General features: G+C 53.8%; 1 protein-coding gene across 4 annotated transcripts in view; it reads right to left on the bottom strand.

The window, feature by feature from the left end:
- PRKG1 (protein kinase cGMP-dependent 1) overlaps positions 1-18,773 on the bottom strand; it is a 1,198,973-nt gene that overhangs the window by 1,099,974 nt on the left and 80,226 nt on the right. Inside the window, exon 1 of one of the 4 annotated variants that reach the window (XM_072803729.1) lies at positions 15,274-15,660. The exons of 1 other annotated variant lie outside the window; for it this stretch is intronic. In XM_072803729.1, the coding sequence (XP_072659830.1) occupies positions 15,274-15,584 (311 nt within the window). In that variant the 5' untranslated portion in view covers positions 15,585-15,660. Of the gene's footprint in view, positions 1-7,494; positions 7,785-11,414; positions 11,534-15,273; positions 15,661-18,773 lie in introns of those variants that run through there. 2 more of the 4 variants (XM_072803732.1, XM_072803733.1) reach the window with 2 other exon arrangements.

Here is an 18,773-nt window from a genome sequence, read left to right as displayed (position 1 = left end):
CCGGGGACGAGCCCGTGAGGACCCTCCTGTTCCAAGGGCTCCATCCTCAGGGAAGTTCCTCCCAAAACCCTCTACCTTCCGTGAAACCGCCAGCGCAGGCCTGCCGCGAGCACTGGAATCTCTCTCCTCTGCTCAAATCCTGTGAAGCGGACTTTCTCCTCTGTCTCTCCCGTACTCTCGTGTATTCTTTTATTTCATAATTCAAATACTCCTCTGTCTGTGTGTCTCTCATTTCCAAACAGCTCCCTGAGCAATTCTATTTTCCCCTGAGGGAGGATGGGTGCTTATCTTGAACTCACTTGGACTCTCTGATTTCTTTCTTTCTTTTTTTTTTTTTTTTTGCAGAATGTGCATGGGAAGGCCTCACGGCAAGTAGGAGGGTAGCTTCTGGGATGTGCCTTTGTGCTAAAGGAAACGGGAAAAGCGAGCAGGTAGGCTGGCACGTTGGGAAGGTGTAGACACGTACTCGCCACCCGGTCGGCTCATAGATCAAGAACTCCTCCGACAGTGGCCCACGCACAGACCTTGGGCAAACCACTCAACTTCTCCGAGCCGGCTGCACTGTTACCGCCTCCAATATGGACCAGATACTCCTCCTTGTGCCTCAGAGATGTGCTGAGGATCGTGAAAAATGCACATGAACCCCCACAGCGGAAAGGCCAAGTGCGGGAAGTCCCCCACGGGCAGCAGTCCACGGGCTGGACCTAGGCACACAGGCAGATTCTTTGGCTCCTGCGTCACCCCAAACACAACAACTGTCCACTTGAGCTTGTCTGACACCGGTGAGATTCAATGTTTAGAGTCAACAAAAAATAACACGGGTCAGATGCGATGTTAACATTCAAAACTTCCTTCTAAACCATCATCGACGGATGCCACGCGGTCTTTCGAGCAAATTGGCGTCACTGGCCAAATAAGACGCCCTCGGTATGAAACGCACGCCCGCGGTAACCGTATTCAGAGAGAAAGCAGGCCCGTGGGCGCCTGAGGCCGACCACAGTGGACCCCACGTACTTTGGGGGGCACGAGGGATGCTCTGAAACTGTGCTGTGCTCAGAGCTGCACAACCCCATAAACTCACTGAAAATCATAGCCCTGTACACGTACAGTGGGCGGATTTTATGGTATGTAAATCATCCCTCAATAAAGCCGTTAAAAATAATCTATCTTTCTTGCACCGCACAACACGTTTCAAAATAAACAAGTATTTCTATTTTTATTTTGAAGCTCTTCCATTATCAGCTCATCGCCGTGACTGTCAAGAATCTGTCCGAGACCACGGATGTACTCCTCCACGGGCTACCAGGGCTGCTATCACCGCTCTCGCTCACAATCACATTGTTTTTGGAAAGACATCTTGAGATGCACCATCAGCGTCATTAGCAGAAGGCATTTACAGGCTAAGATTACGCTCTGCATCTGATGGCTCCTCAGCCCGGACAGCAAATATTCAAGTTGGAAATGAATGGTTTTCAAATAGAAATCCATCATCAGTGCCCAACTTCTATGCAGACATTTCAGGAAGCAGAAAAGGCACTTTGCTCTAAATACTTCTGATGGATTGAAGTCAAATCGTGAAAGCCGTGGGTCTTTAGAAACGCGCAGTGCTCGCCGGCAGCACTGCCCCGGTCTGCGTGGTCCCGGGCGTTGAAATGGAACGTTAAGGACAATATTACTGTGATTTCACATAAATGCGTCTGCAAAGAATGACCTCCAAATACGCATCCTGCCTTTAGAGCACAGGCAGCTTTCAGCACAATTATTTGCACTACCATTTCTTAGCATAATTTAAACGCACGGCACTCAGCTCCAACTTGACCAATCCATCCCCGACTTCCCTACGGGCCTGTCGCTGCTCAGTGAGGGAAATAAACGGCACCGTCGTGGAACTTCCAGGCGGCTTCCGTTTGCCCTCCTTGCCCACAGTTAGCCCACACGGACGTCATGCAGGGTCCTTGCCTCAACCTCCCTCTGGGTCGCACTCAGCAGAGCCACGCTGGCCTGCATCGGGCTCTGCTCTAGGACTCGCCATTCCGGAAACTCCTTCCACCTCCTGCTCTTCGGTTTAGCCGGCAGATGCATAGACACACTTGAGTCACGAAATCTGGGTTAGTGACCTCAACACAAATGACAACGTTTTGGGCTCTCTGTGAAGCCCGTGCTGTGTCTGGGTGCTGTGCCGAGGGCCTCGCAAGCACGATCTCCAGTTACGGCACGTGTTACACTCCCCACTGATAGCAAGGTCATAGGCCTGGTGAGTGGTCAGGCAGCAGGTGCATCAGGGCTAAGGCCCTACCCATCATCCATGCTGTATTCTGATCTGACCTGCTGGCACCGTCCGAACCACAAGACTTCGGATGCTCAAGGCAATCCCAGGGGTGCTCGGATACCGCCTAGGGTGTGGGAAGAAGGGTGAATCGAGTCCGATGGCCTACTGCACTTACGGGGCCGTCGGATAAGAGCCGTTGGATCTGGGTTGTCTCAGTCACCTCCTTGGTCCCTAATTATCTCCTCTGTACAGTGAAGACGATCTGTCCTCCTTTATTCACGCAGCTATGGAGAGGCAGCAACGGGAGCACGTGTGCATTCGTCTTTCCAGCCTAAGTCATGATCACGCCTCACCGTTACCAGGTACAAGCCACACGGCTGCACGGGCACCCGGGCCTCCCAGGAACGTATCCTCAGACAGGATTTATTGAGAACGTATTATAGAATTTATTCCCAGAAGCATATGATCAGATGAGATGAGTAAAGTGTTTTTCCAGGATTGGGTGTTCTCGGGTTCCACCGAGGAGCCGAGAGACAGTACGACAAACAAAATCAGCCTTAAACTTTCCGCTTCATTTTGGCTAATGTTGAAGTACAAATCTAATGAAATCGTATCATAACATGAGTTTGATGGGCTCTCCCATCTCGAAATATGTGAATTTCTGGATAGTCAAAATTAGCAAGCTATTATCATAAGCGTGACAGGATTTTGTTAGAGTCCTGGCTCTGTGTGCGAAAAGGAATTAAGAATTTTGAAGAGACTCTCCTATGACTATTTCCATTAATTCTAGGCTTGATTTCTCAGCAACCAACCCATTTACTTTTCAAGGTTAACCAATTTTTGACGTCTTATGCTGCAGAACTTAAGATGAGACATTTATTTCAGTTGGAAGACAAGTATGCTTCCTTGCAAAGATAATTAAGAATCACAGATTACTCAAACCAAAAGGGACTTATCAAGACTATATAATCTCAGGGGAGCCTGGGTGGCTCAGCCCATTAAGCATCCGGCTCTTGCTATCAGCTCAGGTCTTGATCTGAGGCTGTGAGCTCAAGCCCCACATTGGGCTTCATGTTGGGCGTGGGAGGCATGGAGTCTATTTAGAAAAAAAAAAAAAAAAAAGACTAGATAATTCCAGTTTTTTCAGGTGAAAAGCTAAAATGTTTTCAGAGGCCAGGCAGGTAAGACAAATAAGGGGGTGTGAGGCAGATAGAGACAATACAGAGTGTCAGGAGCTGAGACGGATTTGTGGAACCCGAGGGGGCTGCTTGGCACAAAGTCTTCCAGGGGCACCCAGGGGGGCTCAGTGGGTTAAGCGTCTGCCCCTCGGCTCAGGTCATGACCTCAGGGTCCTGGGATCGAGTCCCACATCGGGCTCCCCACAGGGAGCCTGCATCTCCCTCTGCCTGTGTCTCTGCCCCTCTCTATGTCTCTCAGGAATAAATAAAATCTTTTAAAAAACACACACACACAAAAACCACTAAGCAGTGGGGACGATTGGCTAAACCACCGTGTCCATAGAGCATGCGCATGGTCTCGGGATCTCGCAGGTCTGCATCTGAGTACTTTGGCCCAGCATTTTATTTGGGGACAAGTGGTTGAACCTCTCTTTGCCTCATTTTCTCCATCTGAAAACAAAATGAGATGCTATAACCGGGCCTGCTTTACGAGATTCCTGTGAGAAAGGCAATCAGAGAGCAGATGCAGCACACGCTAAGACGAATAATAATTACTACCTTCACTTTATAAAAGATTTCTGCAAAGATGAAATAGTTCTCTACGTCCAAGAGGAAGTCAGGGAAAAAAAGTGACCCTGCTGGAGTAACAGAAGTTTTCCCCTTTACGATGATAAAGCAATACACTGAACCCCAAGCAGCAGTTGAAAATAGAGAAATGGGCGTCAAGAAGGGGGGAGGTGGGGGGCAGACCTGCCACAGGTGATCTGAAAACCCACCAGCAAAGGTTCACCTAGATATTATGTAATAACCTCTGAGTCCATCTGCCAACACAAAAAAATGCATCCTCGGGTTACTTTCCATTTATCACCCTGACAGTAACACTTAGGAATCCAGGAGGCAGGGCTCTGCTCTGCACTGACCCATGACGTGCAGGGTGCAGACCCCAGTGGTGGCACCAAAAGATAAGATGGGTCACATAGGAGGAAGGGTCACCTGAGAAAGGCGGCCCGCTCCGTGCTGAACAATGTTCTATTTTATACTTTGTGATTAAAGTCTACTAGCGATGCTCCATGCACCTTGAGGTCGTATCGTCACCAAAGCATTTCAATACCAGTTCTCTTTTAATCGCTTTATTTCTGAGGGAGCACAAGGGTACCTCCAGATTGCTTAAAATAATCACGATTATATTCTAGATGGAATAGTAGTTTGGACGGAAATAAGGTGCTCTTCAAATCTCAGAACTTTCTGAAACAACTCCCTATAATTCTTCATAAACGTGTAAACAAATTCTCACACACATATATGATGCTTCCAAGGGCCTGAATTTTCCATTTCTGGAAGGTTTTCCTGTAGTTATTACTTCAGAAGGCACAGAGCACACCCTTTTAGCAGTTGCCTATCACAGAAACCTACAACAGGGTTTTCCAGGTGAGGCATTTCCCACCAAAACTCAAAAAGAGGAGGAGGAGAACATCTTAATGTCTCCAACAATGCAGTGAAAAAGCCAAGGCTGGGGGACACCCAGGTGGCTCAGCAGCTGAGCGTCTGCCTTCGGCTCAGGTCGTGATCCCGGGGGTCCCAAGATCGAGTCCCGCATCGGGCTCCCCACAGGAGCCTGCTTCTCCCTCTGCCTGTGTCTCTGCATCTCTGTCTTTATCTCTCACAAATGGAAGGAAGGAAGGAAGGAAGGAAGGAAGGAAGGAAGGAAGGAAGGAAGGGGCCAAGACTGGAGGACTTCGTCAAGTATGGAGTTACCAAACGATGCTCTGTTCACAGTGGGCTTGTTATTTTAGTCACCAATCCTTTTTACGAGGATGGTTTCAAAGGAATGTCCATTTAGTTGTATGCCATCCGGCGCTCCCTGAGCTCCCTTGTCTCTTCTTTTCCCCACAAGAGAATGTAGCTCTCCTGACTGAGGAATGCTAAAACATCTGGAAGGCAGCATCAGACAGATAATTTTTCATGGCCTCTCTCCCTTTTATGAAGAACAACAGAAAGTCTCAAGTGAAATTCTGAAGAAGAAAAATGACTATTTCCTGATCCAGGCTCCCACTATCTTAAAAAAAAAAAAAAAAAAAAAAGGCTCAGCTTCCTTTTCCTAAAAGGAAGCTGCAATATCCTAAAGCTTTTCAGATCTGTAACGAGAAGCACTGTCCATACAAACGTCAGACTCATGTATTACATTTTAATAAAGTTGAGTATTAGGTAAATCGCTGGAAACTTGGAGCAATTCTTTCATTCCTCACTACACCAGACACTTTGGAGGGAATAAAGGGGGGGATTTTTCCCCTTACAAGTCAGAACTGAAAAAGTTCTCTTAAATACAATGCATCTAACTCCCAATAAAGAGGGATGCGCCGAAGGGATCTTTCATCTGAGCTTCTGCAGGCCTGTTCTTCGAAGCCCTCTATGCTCAGCTCCTCGATAAAGGGGCAAGCAACCAGCTGCGAGGAAGACCACGGTGCCCAGGGAGCTCCAGGCTTGCCAGAGCCGGGGCTGGACGCCATGGGGGTCACCGCACTGGCTCCCTCCTCGCCCCTCCTCCCCTCCCACTGACATAATGAGTTGCCACCGCGGGCCGCGCAAAATGGTACCTGTCACATTCAGATGTTTAATATTCCTCTGTAAAGGATGTGGTGACAGCCTGTCAGACCTGCACAAGTCTAGCAGAGGGCCGTCATTGCCGGCTCGCCGTAATAGCAAATGTGCTCCTCCGTCACCAGTGATTTAGGCCAAGTGTGTCTCATGAAGATGGAAGGGTGGAGTCGTGCCAGCGTGTACAGCGTGACTCCCAGCCACCTGTAGGCACACAACGATGGCCAAGCCACCCTCCCGAGGGTCAGTGGCAACAACCCCAGGGGGGACAAAATTCAGAATCCCATTTTTCTTCCTTGTCTCGACAACCTTTTTCCCTTTCCTCTCCGTCCAGACTTAGAAGCATAGTCAAAGCCATAATTTATTGATAGAGTCAGACCATTAAGATGATATACAGTATCATCTGTACAGTACACAGGTGATATTCAGAAAAGAGATGGATCCCCCCCTCCACGTGATCTCATTATTCCTTGGCCCCGATCTGGTGCAAGCTTGAGATCACCATAATGCTGTGGTTTCAGAAAATAGCAAAATTATTTTGCTTAACTCAGGTGTATCTGTCATCGCTGACACTGAATATAATTAACCAAATTAAACTGGACTGGCCAGTTTAATTAGTCCACGTTCAAAGAAAGGCAGGGCTATTCCTAAAGAGCCGGTATTCTCTAGAAGGTGGCACATAAAAGTGAACAGCAGAAGGCCAATGGCATTAGGAGACCAACTCTGGGCACATATCAATAATTTAAGCTATTTACTTGTGCTTTTGCAGGGTCTGCGTCACCACCCCCTGCGCAGAAGCGAATGAAACCATATTGGTCTTAAAGCAATTTTGGTGAAGTTTAATTAGCATTGATGACCTTTAGAGAGGCAAAGGTTGTTTATTATTAACTTAATTTTTGACGCTGGTGCAATTCATAGATATTGACCCTGAATGGTCACTTTTATTTTCCGTCCTAAAGCCCCATCTTTCTTCTATTCTCGGAGTACAGGAACTCTAACACAGGCATCTTCCCTGTGGCCCACCAGGAACTCTTGTGCCCACCCTTCTGCTTCAATCTCTGCCAAGCCCAGTAAGGGAACACGTGCCTTTTTTCCCCTATTTTCCTTTTTTTTTTTTCCTATTTCCTTTTTTTTCCCTTTATCATTGCTCATTCCCTCTTATACCTTCCCATTTATGCCCAACAACCAAACGCACGAAGCTGGATTCATAATGAAAGTGCTGACTTTCCTTATGATTAACTTCCCGGCATAATTAACGCCCCCATTCCTCTGGGCAGCCCTATTCCATCCATTCTGTGTTTGCATCCCATCCGTCAGCGGAACACATTGTCATATTTTAGAAGGGGGCGCGGGGGGTGGTGGTGGACAAGAAACCTTCTTGCTAACTCCCATTCTAAGATTATTTTCACCAAAAAAGTGTTCACAATTATATTAGCTATTTTCGTCACTTACGCTAAGTGCTCTATTGGCTGATCCTCCCCTGGGAAGATGACTCGATGGCACATGTAAACAGGCACCTGTCAGACACAATCAGGAACATCTTGAGGGATTTCAACAACAATGTAAGGAAGGCAAAGAAGGCCACAGAGCTGGCAACAGGGCACAGTGGGGCCGTGACCAGGGTCGCACAGGGACTCCCATCGCCCCCAGGAGCACTCCCTGAGGGACACAGCATGAGTGTCAGATCTCTTGACCATCAGCAGTGCCCACCAGCTCTGTTCCCTCAAACCGAACCATCTGGAAAGGGGACTGAGAGCTCACTCTGCTTTCTCTGAAGCCTCTTTGGAAAGTACTCCTCAGCCTGAGCACAGGCTGTTTGCCTTAAAAGGATAAAATATCTGTAGGAAAAAAAAAAAAAAAAACTGTAGCTGGCTGCAGAGACATCACATACCAGAAGGAGAGGCGCTACAAGCCCAGGGCTGCTCCGCCAAGGGGGCTCATCATGGTCTCACCTCCTTCGACTCAGCACTTCAGAGACGTACTGGGGACCCAAGGAAGCAGTCTGACTGGTAACGAGGCAGCCGCCCCCCCCCACCCCGCCGTGAGTGGAAAACACACTTGGAAGGATGGTGACCCTAACGTGTGTGTCCTGTTCGCACGGCGGCCAGGACTCGTGGTCGGCAGGCAAGAGGACTCACACTCACCTTTCCAACGGAGCAGCTGCCACTTTTGTGTGCCCGGGTCCTAATAGGTGACCCCAGGGAGCACCCTCGGTCCGACAGGTGCAGATGCTACGGGCCCGGGAGGGCAGCTGCCTGGCTTCGCGGGCCAGAAGGCATCCGGGTTGGTCAAAATGGGACCAAGGAGAGTGCTTTGCCCAGGAATAGGGACTTCAAGTAACCCGTAATAAGTGAGCTTGAGTGGACGGTAGGTTAGTCCAGGTTCTCAACCCCAGCTGCGTCTCAGAATCATCTCAGGAGCTAAAGTGATAAATCTATTCCCCACGCCCACCCCAGAGCAATGACACCCGAACCTCTGCAGGTGGCCCCCCCAGGAAAGATCGTTTTTAAAGCTTCCCAGGTGACTCTAACACGCAGCCAAGGGTGAGGACCAACCGGTTGAGCAAGTACTGACCACCTGCGTGGGCGGATAAACCACACGGCACTAAATAGCGCACCCCTATAATCTGGCCAAAAAAGAAAAAAAAATGCAATTCTCCTGCTTTTGTAAGCCCCTCGTACTTAAAGGTTCCCACCAAGAGAAACAGGTCCAGTCTTTAAGTGGGCAGCTTCTCCTGGTCCTGCACGCTGGAGCTCCCTGGGGAAGTCTCCGGGAGGGGGCTCACGCCCCCGGGCACTGCTACCTTAATTGGCCTGCGGTAAGACCTAGGGCGCTGGAGCTTTTCCGAGGTCCCCCGATGATTCCAACGTGCACCTTGGGAACCACTGTCCTCTTATTTTTCCCCTTCTGCCCCAAGCACTTGTGCCTCCTGTTTGGTTACCGGCGGCCAGAGGCTCCCCGAGAAGAGCCTGGATGCCATTCGGGGGGTTTGGGCACAACTGCCCTCGCGGCCCTTTGGGAAATCAGCTCCAGACCTGGATCCCGGCCCAGCCTTTGATAAAGCGGGTGACCTGGGACAAGTCACATCTTAGCTTCGTCTGAGCTCCAGCGTCCCGTTCCTCAGGGCTCTGGAAGGGGGCTGATTTGGAGGCTCCCCCCGAGGGCCGATGGAGCCACGACGGGGGAGACGAGCCACGGAAAGCCCAGGGCGCAGTCCGCGCTGCATAAGCAGCAGCCGTCGTGACAGACGGGCGGCGCCCTCCTGACCTGTCTTGGGGTTTTTTTCCAGAAGCCGTGATGCACTCGGGGCCCTCCTCATCCTCTTGCACACAGGCCCGAGGCCGCCTCCTTGCTGTCACATCGACGGACGTTTCAAAGGGACCACGCGAGGCGTTCAAAACCGGCGCCAGTCTACAGGGAACATCCTGGTGGTTTTCCGCCAAAATCCCGGGGTGGCTCAGGCTCCCAGGGCAGGCCCACCTCGGGGGACCTCGGGCCCGGCACCTGCCCCCGTGCTGTCCTTCCTGCACGCAGAGCTGTCCCACTTGCCCAGTCTGCCCCAGTCACTGCCTCTGGCCATGCCCGAAACGCCTGTCACGCCCTCCCGCGTCCCCGCAACCGTGGGACGGCTCAAACGATGCTCATCCTGGGTCGCCCTGGAGGGTCCTCCAGGACACCCCTCTGTGCGCCCCACCCCCCACACACCTCTCTTCTTCCCACTGGACTCTGCTGCCTCGCTCCTATCAATAACCAGGATGCTAAGCTGCATTCAGACCCCAGACCCTCTCGGGGGCAGGCGGTCAGGGCTCCCCCTTGGGAGGCCTGTGTCGCACGTGGCCAGGTTCAGGGCCCTTGCTTCTCCTGACCTGCAGGCTCACGCACCCAAACCGCACCCAGGGAGTTCACACAGGCGGGTCCCAGCTACCTCCCCGGACTGTGACGGTGCCTCGGAGCTCGGGCCGAGCAGCCTCAGGGGCCAGTGTGAGGAGGCGCAGAGGGCTGGCAGGGAAGGGGTGGCAGGCGGCACCAGCTCCAGCGGGCACATTAGGATTCGAAATGCCACCGATGTGATTGCATAATAAGCTGGTGAGCATGCTGGCGAGCGCTGCTCTCCCCACGTGCTCCTTTATCACACCGCCTTGCACTCTCGGAGCCGGGAAGGTTCGAGACGGAGGCTGTGAGCGCCAGCAGCGGGCCGGGCGCCCCGGCTGGGCAGCGGCCCCTATGGCAGGGATGGCAGAAAGAGCAGCAGCCTGGTGTGCACATCCGGTTGCTAGGAAACCACGGAGACCCTCCACGGCTAAGCAGACAGCGACAGCGAGAAGCCGCGTCCCGGCCTCCTAGCCTGCAGGCTGCGAGCGCAGCGGCGGGGTGCGCCCCGCTCCGGCTCCCGGGGAACAGGAAGCAGCAGGTGCCTGCAAGCTGGCCCTTCGGACTCGCAGCCGGCCTGGAGCCCGAGCCGCTCTCCCCGGGGCTTGTCAGGGTTTCCATCATAAGCCCCGTGGGACGGGCACACAACTCGACTGCGTTGCAAAACCCCGACCGGGTGCTGGCAGCCTGGCCTTGGGCATTTCGCAAGCGCTTCCAGGATTTCAGGGCGCAGACCGTCGTGTCCAATTAATGCCCCGACTTCAGTGGGAAAGGCGGTGAGAAGAGCGCTAAGCTGGACTTGAACCCGCCCACGAGATCGAGAGACCCCCAGTGTTCCCTCCTCGGCTCCGCCCCGCTCGCCCAGGTACCCAAGGGACCCGCAGCGCTGGCCTGGGGCATGCAACGCAGCCGTCCGCCAGGAGAATCCGGGGTGGGGGGCGTCCAGTCCTTTCCTTTCCCAGGGGGACCCCACGTCGTGGCAAGTTGTGGGCATCCGCGGCTCGGTGAAACGGAAGGCCGTCACCCGGCGGGGACACGGAGGACAGGGCCGGGGGGCAGGAGGCGCAGCGCTGGGGGCCATCCCGGGACCCGGAGCCTCCCCGACAGGGACCGCTCGGCACTAGGCGGCAGGGACAGGGCCTGGAGCATCGGGAAAACACGCCGAGGCGCCCTGTCGCCGACTCCGGAAGACAGAACCCGAGGCTCGCAACCTCTGGGGCCTAAACTGGCCCTTCCCCAAGCCCAGCAGGGCATTCCGGGCCCCGTTGCTGTCGCCGACCTGAGCGCCCCCAGGCCTCGAGGCCCTGGTCCCTTCCCACCGCGCCCGCCGGCCCCCTGCCACCTGCCCAGCTCACGAGGCCCTTCCGATGCCCGCTCCAAACACCTCACCTCCACCAGACACCCCAATACCAGGAAGCCAAAGGGGCCCGATTCCACTTCGCCAACTGCCTTAGGCGTGTCCTCCGCAGTCTAACTCCCTCTGCACTTTCTAGAATACTTACTGGTGTGGCGTGCGCTCCTTGAGCCGGGCCCCCATCTCTCTCACCTCTAAGGCCTCGGGACAGCTGCACATGGCACACATCCCGGCCAAGAACCATAGGGCACATGTGGAATTTAGCTGCTCCCCCCGAATAAATCTACGTTTTATAATATTCTCCATCCATGATACTGCCAACATTCTAGAATCCTCTCAGCTTTCCCACAAAGTTTAACAGACAGCCTGTAGGAAGCGACTGTCTGTCTAGAGACGGACTGATGTCCAGGCTTAAAAGATCATAGAAGAGCCCGTTAAAATGAATGCCTCCCCCAAAATAAGGAAATCCATTTCTTTTCGTCCTCAGCGCTTCCAAAGTATTTCACAACCACAGAGTGAAACGTTACAAAACATGTCATCATTCCCTGAAATTCAGCTACCTCTGGGGTGAAAAGCACCAGCTGCACAAAAATTCAGAGACTCGAACAACTTTTTATAGGAACTTCAGGCCACACAGCCCAAGGGAAATGGCCTGCAACACTGGGACAGCAAAATGGAAAGGATCTGAGAATATTCACAACAGGTAAAGGGTTCAGATCCAAATGCCAGAGACTGGACGTTCTGACCTGTTAACAGAATTTTCAGGAAGGAAGAAGTATCACGAAATAAAATGACTCTGAAGTCCGTAAGAACCATCCCATATACATAACCGACAGACTATCTGATCTCCTAAAATGGATATATTTTTTTCATTTCTAAGGGGTTATGTGCTCAATTCATTTCAAAATATACAGGCTAATAGTTTTCCATCCTAGAGCAGTTATTTGGTAGTAACGGAATACAGCATCGACTCCCACATCAGTTCTTTGCTTCACATTCCTAACAGATAGAGGGCTTAAGGGCCATTTCTATACAGACGTGAAAGAGACAAACAAGAACAGGCCCCCCCCTTGGCCCCCAACACGCTCGCGTGCGCACACACACACACACACACACACACACACAGACTCTCAGCAGGAGCTCCCTGGCTCTGACACAGCATTCCCTCCAATTCCCAGCTTACAGGGAAAATGCCAAACCAACAATGTTAAAATGATTTAGGTTAATAATTTACAATCTCACACTAGTTTTTAAATGATCGGAAATCACAACACACACACAAAAAGAAGTTTTTCCGAATTATCATCCTCCGAGGGCAACGTCAGTAAGCAAAACGTAAACACATTTGCACGCGTCAGACAACTGAACAGAACATTAGCTGGGCAGTTACCTACAACCAGTGGAAAGAGAAGAGAAAATTCACAGGAACGTGAACTTGGATTCCATTTTTAGGCTATTTAGATGGTTTCCTTTCAGCTCGAACTCGCAATGATCTGTGTGTGAGCCTGAGAAGGAGGGCTATATATAAGTTGCACTAAAAGTGAAATATAAAGACATAAACACTTGTTGCCAGTCAGTCTGTATAATCAGCTTATTCATAGTGAAATAAATGGAAATCTGGAGCAAGTCGTGTTCGGTTTGGCCCGTTTTCCTAATTCTTTGCGGAGCTATCTTGCACCATCATCAAATGGCATAAGGTATAAGCATTTTGCATACAATGTAACTTCTCTCTCAAGAAAGGTACACTCTACCACTTAAGCCAGTTTTATTCTAGTTTTCTTTATGTAAGTGTGAAAAAAGAACAGATGTTTTTCCAAAATTATTTAAGCTTGGAAGACAGTCTATCCTTTTCTTCACTATAATCCTTCAGAATCACCAAAACCACCATGGTGATACCTCAAACAGCTGATTTCTTTAAAGCACAAGCTATTGAATAAATATCAGAAGGCACAGCATTGTTCCATGATAAAATGTTTATTGTAACAGAATGGTGTGGATTATTTGCCACGCTAATTTCATTTCCCACCATTTTCCACCGTGGGCTTGCAGGAAAAAAAAAACAAAAAAACAAAACAACAACAAAAAAAAACCTAGCAGTCCTACGTGTGAAGCACCGAGAGACGTCTACAACTTCACCACGTTTCTAGAGCTCATTCCCCACTGCCTAGAATCCTTCAGATCTCCTCTGATGCAACGTGTAACTGGAGTTATCGGCTGGCTTGATCATGCTTCATTATAAAACCTACTACAACGGTCTTTTTGTAAAAGTGCAGTTTTCTCCGGGTTACCCCAAAGTCCTGCAGGTACCAAAAATGAGATCCTAGGCAATGCTTAAAAAGGCAGAGAAGCTGGAGTTATTTTTTTCATTATGCAAAACTTGGCCCAGGAGAGACGGCCATGTACCTCGTTAGCTAAAACAGGCAAGCGTGTCGGGACTGCAAATTAATTTACTGGAGAAAGTTGGGAGGAGATGCGAATCCTTCAGGTTTCTGAGGCAGATCCGCGTCTACCTGGCAGGGCCACTTGCTGAGGTCAGAGTCCCCGAAACGTTCATCCTCCCTGTTTCTGCCCTGCACTCTGGGGAGGACACCAACTCCTTCTTAACCTAAACCTGCGTGAGGAACAGCAAAAGCTCTACGGGAACCTACGGAGGGAAGCCTAACTCTTTAAGTTCTCAAAAGTCTAATTCGCACGTGCTCGCTAGCCGCCCCCCAAATCCGGCAGCCAGAAATGGAGGTGATCACGTACTGATCCTTTCTCCTTACATTAATTTCTTGTGTTTACGAAGGGTTCCAAGGGAGCTGGCGTTATTATGTAACACGTGTCATCCAGCCAGGGTGATGCTATTAGGAAGGGAGTAGCAAAATCTTTCATTTTATCATTTGTCTCCTTATCTATTTGTTAGAAATACCCTTCGTTAGGGCGCTGTCCCTCCCCCTGTATCAATCCTATGTTTCTGCCACTTTACTCTCCATAAGGTCTCTGCATCGAGAGGCGTCTAACTAACAAGTTGGGGTTGCATTTTCCTACCCGAGTCCCGAAGCCCCCCGGCGTGGAGCACAGTTCCCTAAACGCAGGGACAGGGACGACAGCAGAGTGGTTGCATCAGAAGCCCAGAGTGAGGCAGACGATGTGTTCACGCTGTCCCTAAAGGTAAGTGTACTTCTCCTGCCCACCCGGAAACCCGCAACCCTCCGGGTAGCAGCCCCAAGCACCTGACACTCAGGGGCAACATCATGCAAATGCCTTAAGGAAAACAAGCCCCATTCTCCCTCGGATGGTATGAAAACAGTATTTAGAAAAAAAAAAAAGAAAGAAAAGAAAAAGAATCAACAGACTGGGCTTCCATTTGCGGGCTGTAAATGCCATCCAATTCAGAAATAAAATAAAATGAAATAAAATAAAATAAAATAATAAAAAATCACCCCCTCGACATGCGTATTTGCTTATTTCTGACACTTGGAGGATGCCAGCACCCCGGGGTTTGGAGGGTGGTGGGGGGGGGGGGTCCGGGCGTGAAAAGGGAGAAATCCGGGAGAGCCACACGGAGAGGCACGGAAAGTAGGGGTGGCATCAGACGCATTGCATTTCCAGTCTGATGAGCCTGCATTTGGGATTTTCCGGCCGGGCAGGCTCGCCAGGGCACGGGGGAGCCGGGCTTTTTAGTCCCCGTTTCACACTCGCTGGCTCGCACGCTCACACTCACGCTCACACTCAGCGGCGCGCGCGCGCGGCCGGACACACACCTGGGGCGCGTGCGGGCCGGGTTCGGCCGCGCGGGCGCCTACGACCGACCGTGCAGGGCTGTGAAAAGAGAAGAGGAAAAAACGAAAGCAGCCCGCGGCCCGGCATCCGACAAAGACCGCGAGGCAGCGCAGGGGCGGCGAGCGCGGCTGCGGGAGGCGCGGCGCGCGGGGGGCGCCCCCAGGGCGCAGCAGCTCGCGCGGCGCCGGGCCCCGCGCCCCGGCCCCGCGCGCCCCCGCCCCCGCCCCCCGCCCCCCGCTTACTGTGGGCTCTTGGGGTAGAAGGGCAGGGTCACGTGGCTGAGGTCCTGCAGGTCGAAGGCGGTGGGCTCGGCGGAGATCGCCTGGCGCTTGGTGCGCGGCTCTCCGTGCAGGGCGCCGGCGCTCTGCTTCTGCGCCTGCTGGGTGGCCGGCCGGATCACCGAGCGGTACTTGTCCAGCTCGTTCTGCAGCTTCTGGATCAGTTCGTCCTTCTGGTCCAACTCCAGCTCCAGCTCGTCGATGAGGGCATCGCGCTGCCTCAGCTCCTCGATCTTCTCCTGGAGCGCGTACTGCAGATCCCGCAGGGTGCCCATGCTCCGCCGCCGCCGCCGCCGCCGCGCGCCGGGGCCGCCTCCCCTCTCCGGGCAACTTTCCCCAAAGTCGCCGCCGCCTCCCGCCGCCCGCCGCCCGCCTCCCGCCTCCCGCCTCCCGAGTGCCGACGCTTCCCACTCGAGCCCGGAGCCAGCCCCGGCTTCTGAGCATGCCCAGTCCGCCGCTCCGGCGCCGACTTTCCGTGCGGAGCCCACTTGTCGCGGCCGCGGGAGGCGCGGGGCGCGGGGCGCGCGAGCCGGCGGGTCGGGGCCGGGGCCGGGCGGGGGCGGGCGGGGGCGCGGGGGGCACCGGGGGGCGCGGGGAGGGGCGAGGGCGCAGGGGGGCGGGGAGCGCGGGGGGGCGGGTCGGGGCCGGGACTGGGCGGGGGGGGGCACCAGGGGGCGGGGGCCACGGAGGGGCACGGGGAGGGGCGAGGGCGCAGGGGGGCGGGGAGCGCGGGGGGGCGGGTCGGGGTCGGGACCCGGCGGGGAGGCACCCGGGGCTGGGGGCGACGTGGGGGCGAGGGCGCGGGTGGGCGCAGGGGGGCGGGGGGCACGGAGGGGCACAGGGAGGCGTCAGGACTGGGCGGGGGGGGGCACCAGGGGGCGGGGGCCACGGAGGGGCACGGGGAGGGCTGAGGGCGCGGGGGGGCGGGGAGCGCGGGGGGCGGGGGCGCGGGTGGGCGCAGGGGGGCGGGGGGCACGGAGGGGCACAGGGAGGGGCGAGGGCGCAGGGGGGCGGGGAGCCTGGGGGGCGTGGGTCGCGACCGGGACCGGGCTGGGGGGGCACCGGGGAGGGGGGGCGCGGAGGGGGCACGGAGGGGCACGGGGGGGGTTGGGTCGGGCCCGGGGCCGAGGGGGGGCGCGGGGGTCACGGAGGGGGCGGGGAGCGCGAGCCGGCGTGTCGGGGCCGGGGCCGGGGCCGGGGCCGGGACGGAGCCGGGGTGAGCGGGGGCGCGGGGGGCGCGCGGGGGGCGCCTGGCGAGCGGAGCGGCGGGGCGGAGCGGGCGGGCGGGCGCGCCACTTCTGGGTGGGGAGGTGCGGGGGGCGCGCGGGAGGGCCGCCCCTCCCCCTTCCCCCTCCTCTCCCCCTCCCCTCCCCCCTCCGGGGCCTGGAGGCCGCGGGGTACGGGCCGGGCCGGGCCTGGGAGCTGCGGGGCCGCGCGGGCCGGTGGCTCAGGCCGCCCTCCGCGGGGAGCGCCTCGCACAGGTGGCCGCGCCGGGGAAGAAACTTGCCTCCCGCCGGAGCCCGGGAGCCGAGGGGGGTCCCCGACGCGCAGGTGCCTCGGGGGCGGGGCGGGGGGCGGGGCTCGGCCAGCCTCCCCCTGCGCCCCCTGCGCCCCGGGAGGTCCCGCGGGTCCCCGCCCAGCAGGCCGCCCGGCCGCCCCTCCTCCCACCTGGGCCCCGCGCCGCCGGCTGCGCACCCGGGGGCCCCGGGGGGCGGGAAAATCACTGCCGAGCTCCCCCCAAAAAAAAGTCCATCCTGAAACTGAACTGTATCTTTAGAAATACTCCTTTTGTGACAACCAAGCTGTGAGAACCGGGTCCTTACACTTGAAGGGCAAGAGGCAAACTGTGAAGAGGAGGGATCAGGACGGGGGGGGGGGGGCGCAGACGGGCCGCACACAGCTGCGGTGCCACCCAGCGCCCCCCACCCGCCTGGTCCCGGCCCTGCCCGCTCAGGATTCCCCCAAACCGTGGCAATTCGGTAGCGTCTCTCTGCGGAAGCGGACTCCTCCCAGCATCCGACCAGGAGCCTCGAAGCTGCAAACATGCACTTAGTGCTCACCTGCATTCCTAGTATTTAGCTAGATCTCCACCAACTCCTCCAACTTCATGGCCCCTTTATCAGCAGCCCCCTAACGACTATTGTTGGGCGCTCGCTGCTAGAAACCAGTGCTCTCTGGCCATTCCTTAACACTAACAGGCGACAGAAAATACATGGAAATTGAATGGCAATCCAGAACTGTACTTAAGCCAAGAATGGATAGCTCCATCCCCCCCCCCAAAAAAAAAGATTCGCTTTTACTTTCAAATACACTTTTTCTACCGGAGCCAAGAGAAAAAAGAAAAATAAAAAGGAACCCAGCTAGCCAATGGCACATTAACCAACCTTTAGATTCAGAGTGTCTCTGTGATTAGAAGTAGGCATGACAAAGGACCTATAATCCTAAACCTTCGTCCCCTGGTCCCCTCAGGTCATGGTCTCAGGCTCTTGGCACAGAGGATTTGAGACCATTTTTCTGCCTTCCAACAGGCACATTTTCAGAAATGCACTTAATGCAGAGCGTAATACATAAAGCGGATGATCCCCGAAGCCGTTTCATTTGTAATGAACAGAACAGGAGTGACTTACAAATACTGACAGCACTGAAACACTTCTGAATTGTTGTCTTGATTAAAACTAAATCAAGCAGAAGTGCTGTGGCTCCGTATAACAGACTCTGTTCTAAAAGAGAGCTTCTGTGACAATTTCCTTGTCCCAGGCAAAAGGCCAAATTCTTATTTAACCTATGGGGATGCTTTAACTCCATGTGAAAAGGTTTGACACTAAATGCCTTCTTCCTAAGGATCGACCTAGGGGTCCCTGAGGCCAAGACTTTATGCCTACAAATATATCAGAAGCAATGAACCGGGGGATCTTTAGACAACTGCTAAGCAGGGCTATGTTTTAAGGTACATTTGAGGCTTAAATGGAGTTATTAATGTCTTAGGGCAGCACAAACTACAGAAGATCCTTCATTTGTAGAAAGCCTATCTACATGCACAAAGGAAAATAAAAAATAGCATTTCAACCAAAACACATTCAGGCATTTTGAATAAAAGTGAAGTGTTTTCTACACGGAAATCTTTCACTCTTTGCGATGTCATACCTACCCGCGACTAAGGCTATATCCATGCTACAGTTCATTCTCGTGATACAAAAGGTATCCCATGAGGAATCCTATCCCAAGAGTCCCAAATCTGCTCTAATACATGCCAAGAAAGTAAATGGCCAAAACCTGGAACTCTTACAATGGACTCACCCTTTTAAAAGGTAATCAAGGTATAAGAATATATTTGGCTATATTAGCCTATGCTAGGAAAAGAATAATTTCCCCCTCACTTTATATGTGCAAAATCCAGAATCCCCGAGCTTTCCATTCTTGTGGTCAAATATTTTAAGTAAGTCTCTCAACGATGCTCTTGACTG

This window comes from Canis lupus, chromosome 27, assembly GCF_048164855.1.
Source record: "Canis lupus baileyi chromosome 27, mCanLup2.hap1, whole genome shotgun sequence".
Taxonomy (NCBI): Eukaryota; Metazoa; Chordata; class Mammalia; order Carnivora; family Canidae; genus Canis; species Canis lupus.
Note: the sequence above shows the minus strand (reverse complement) of the source record. Positions and strands in the feature narration are given on the sequence as shown.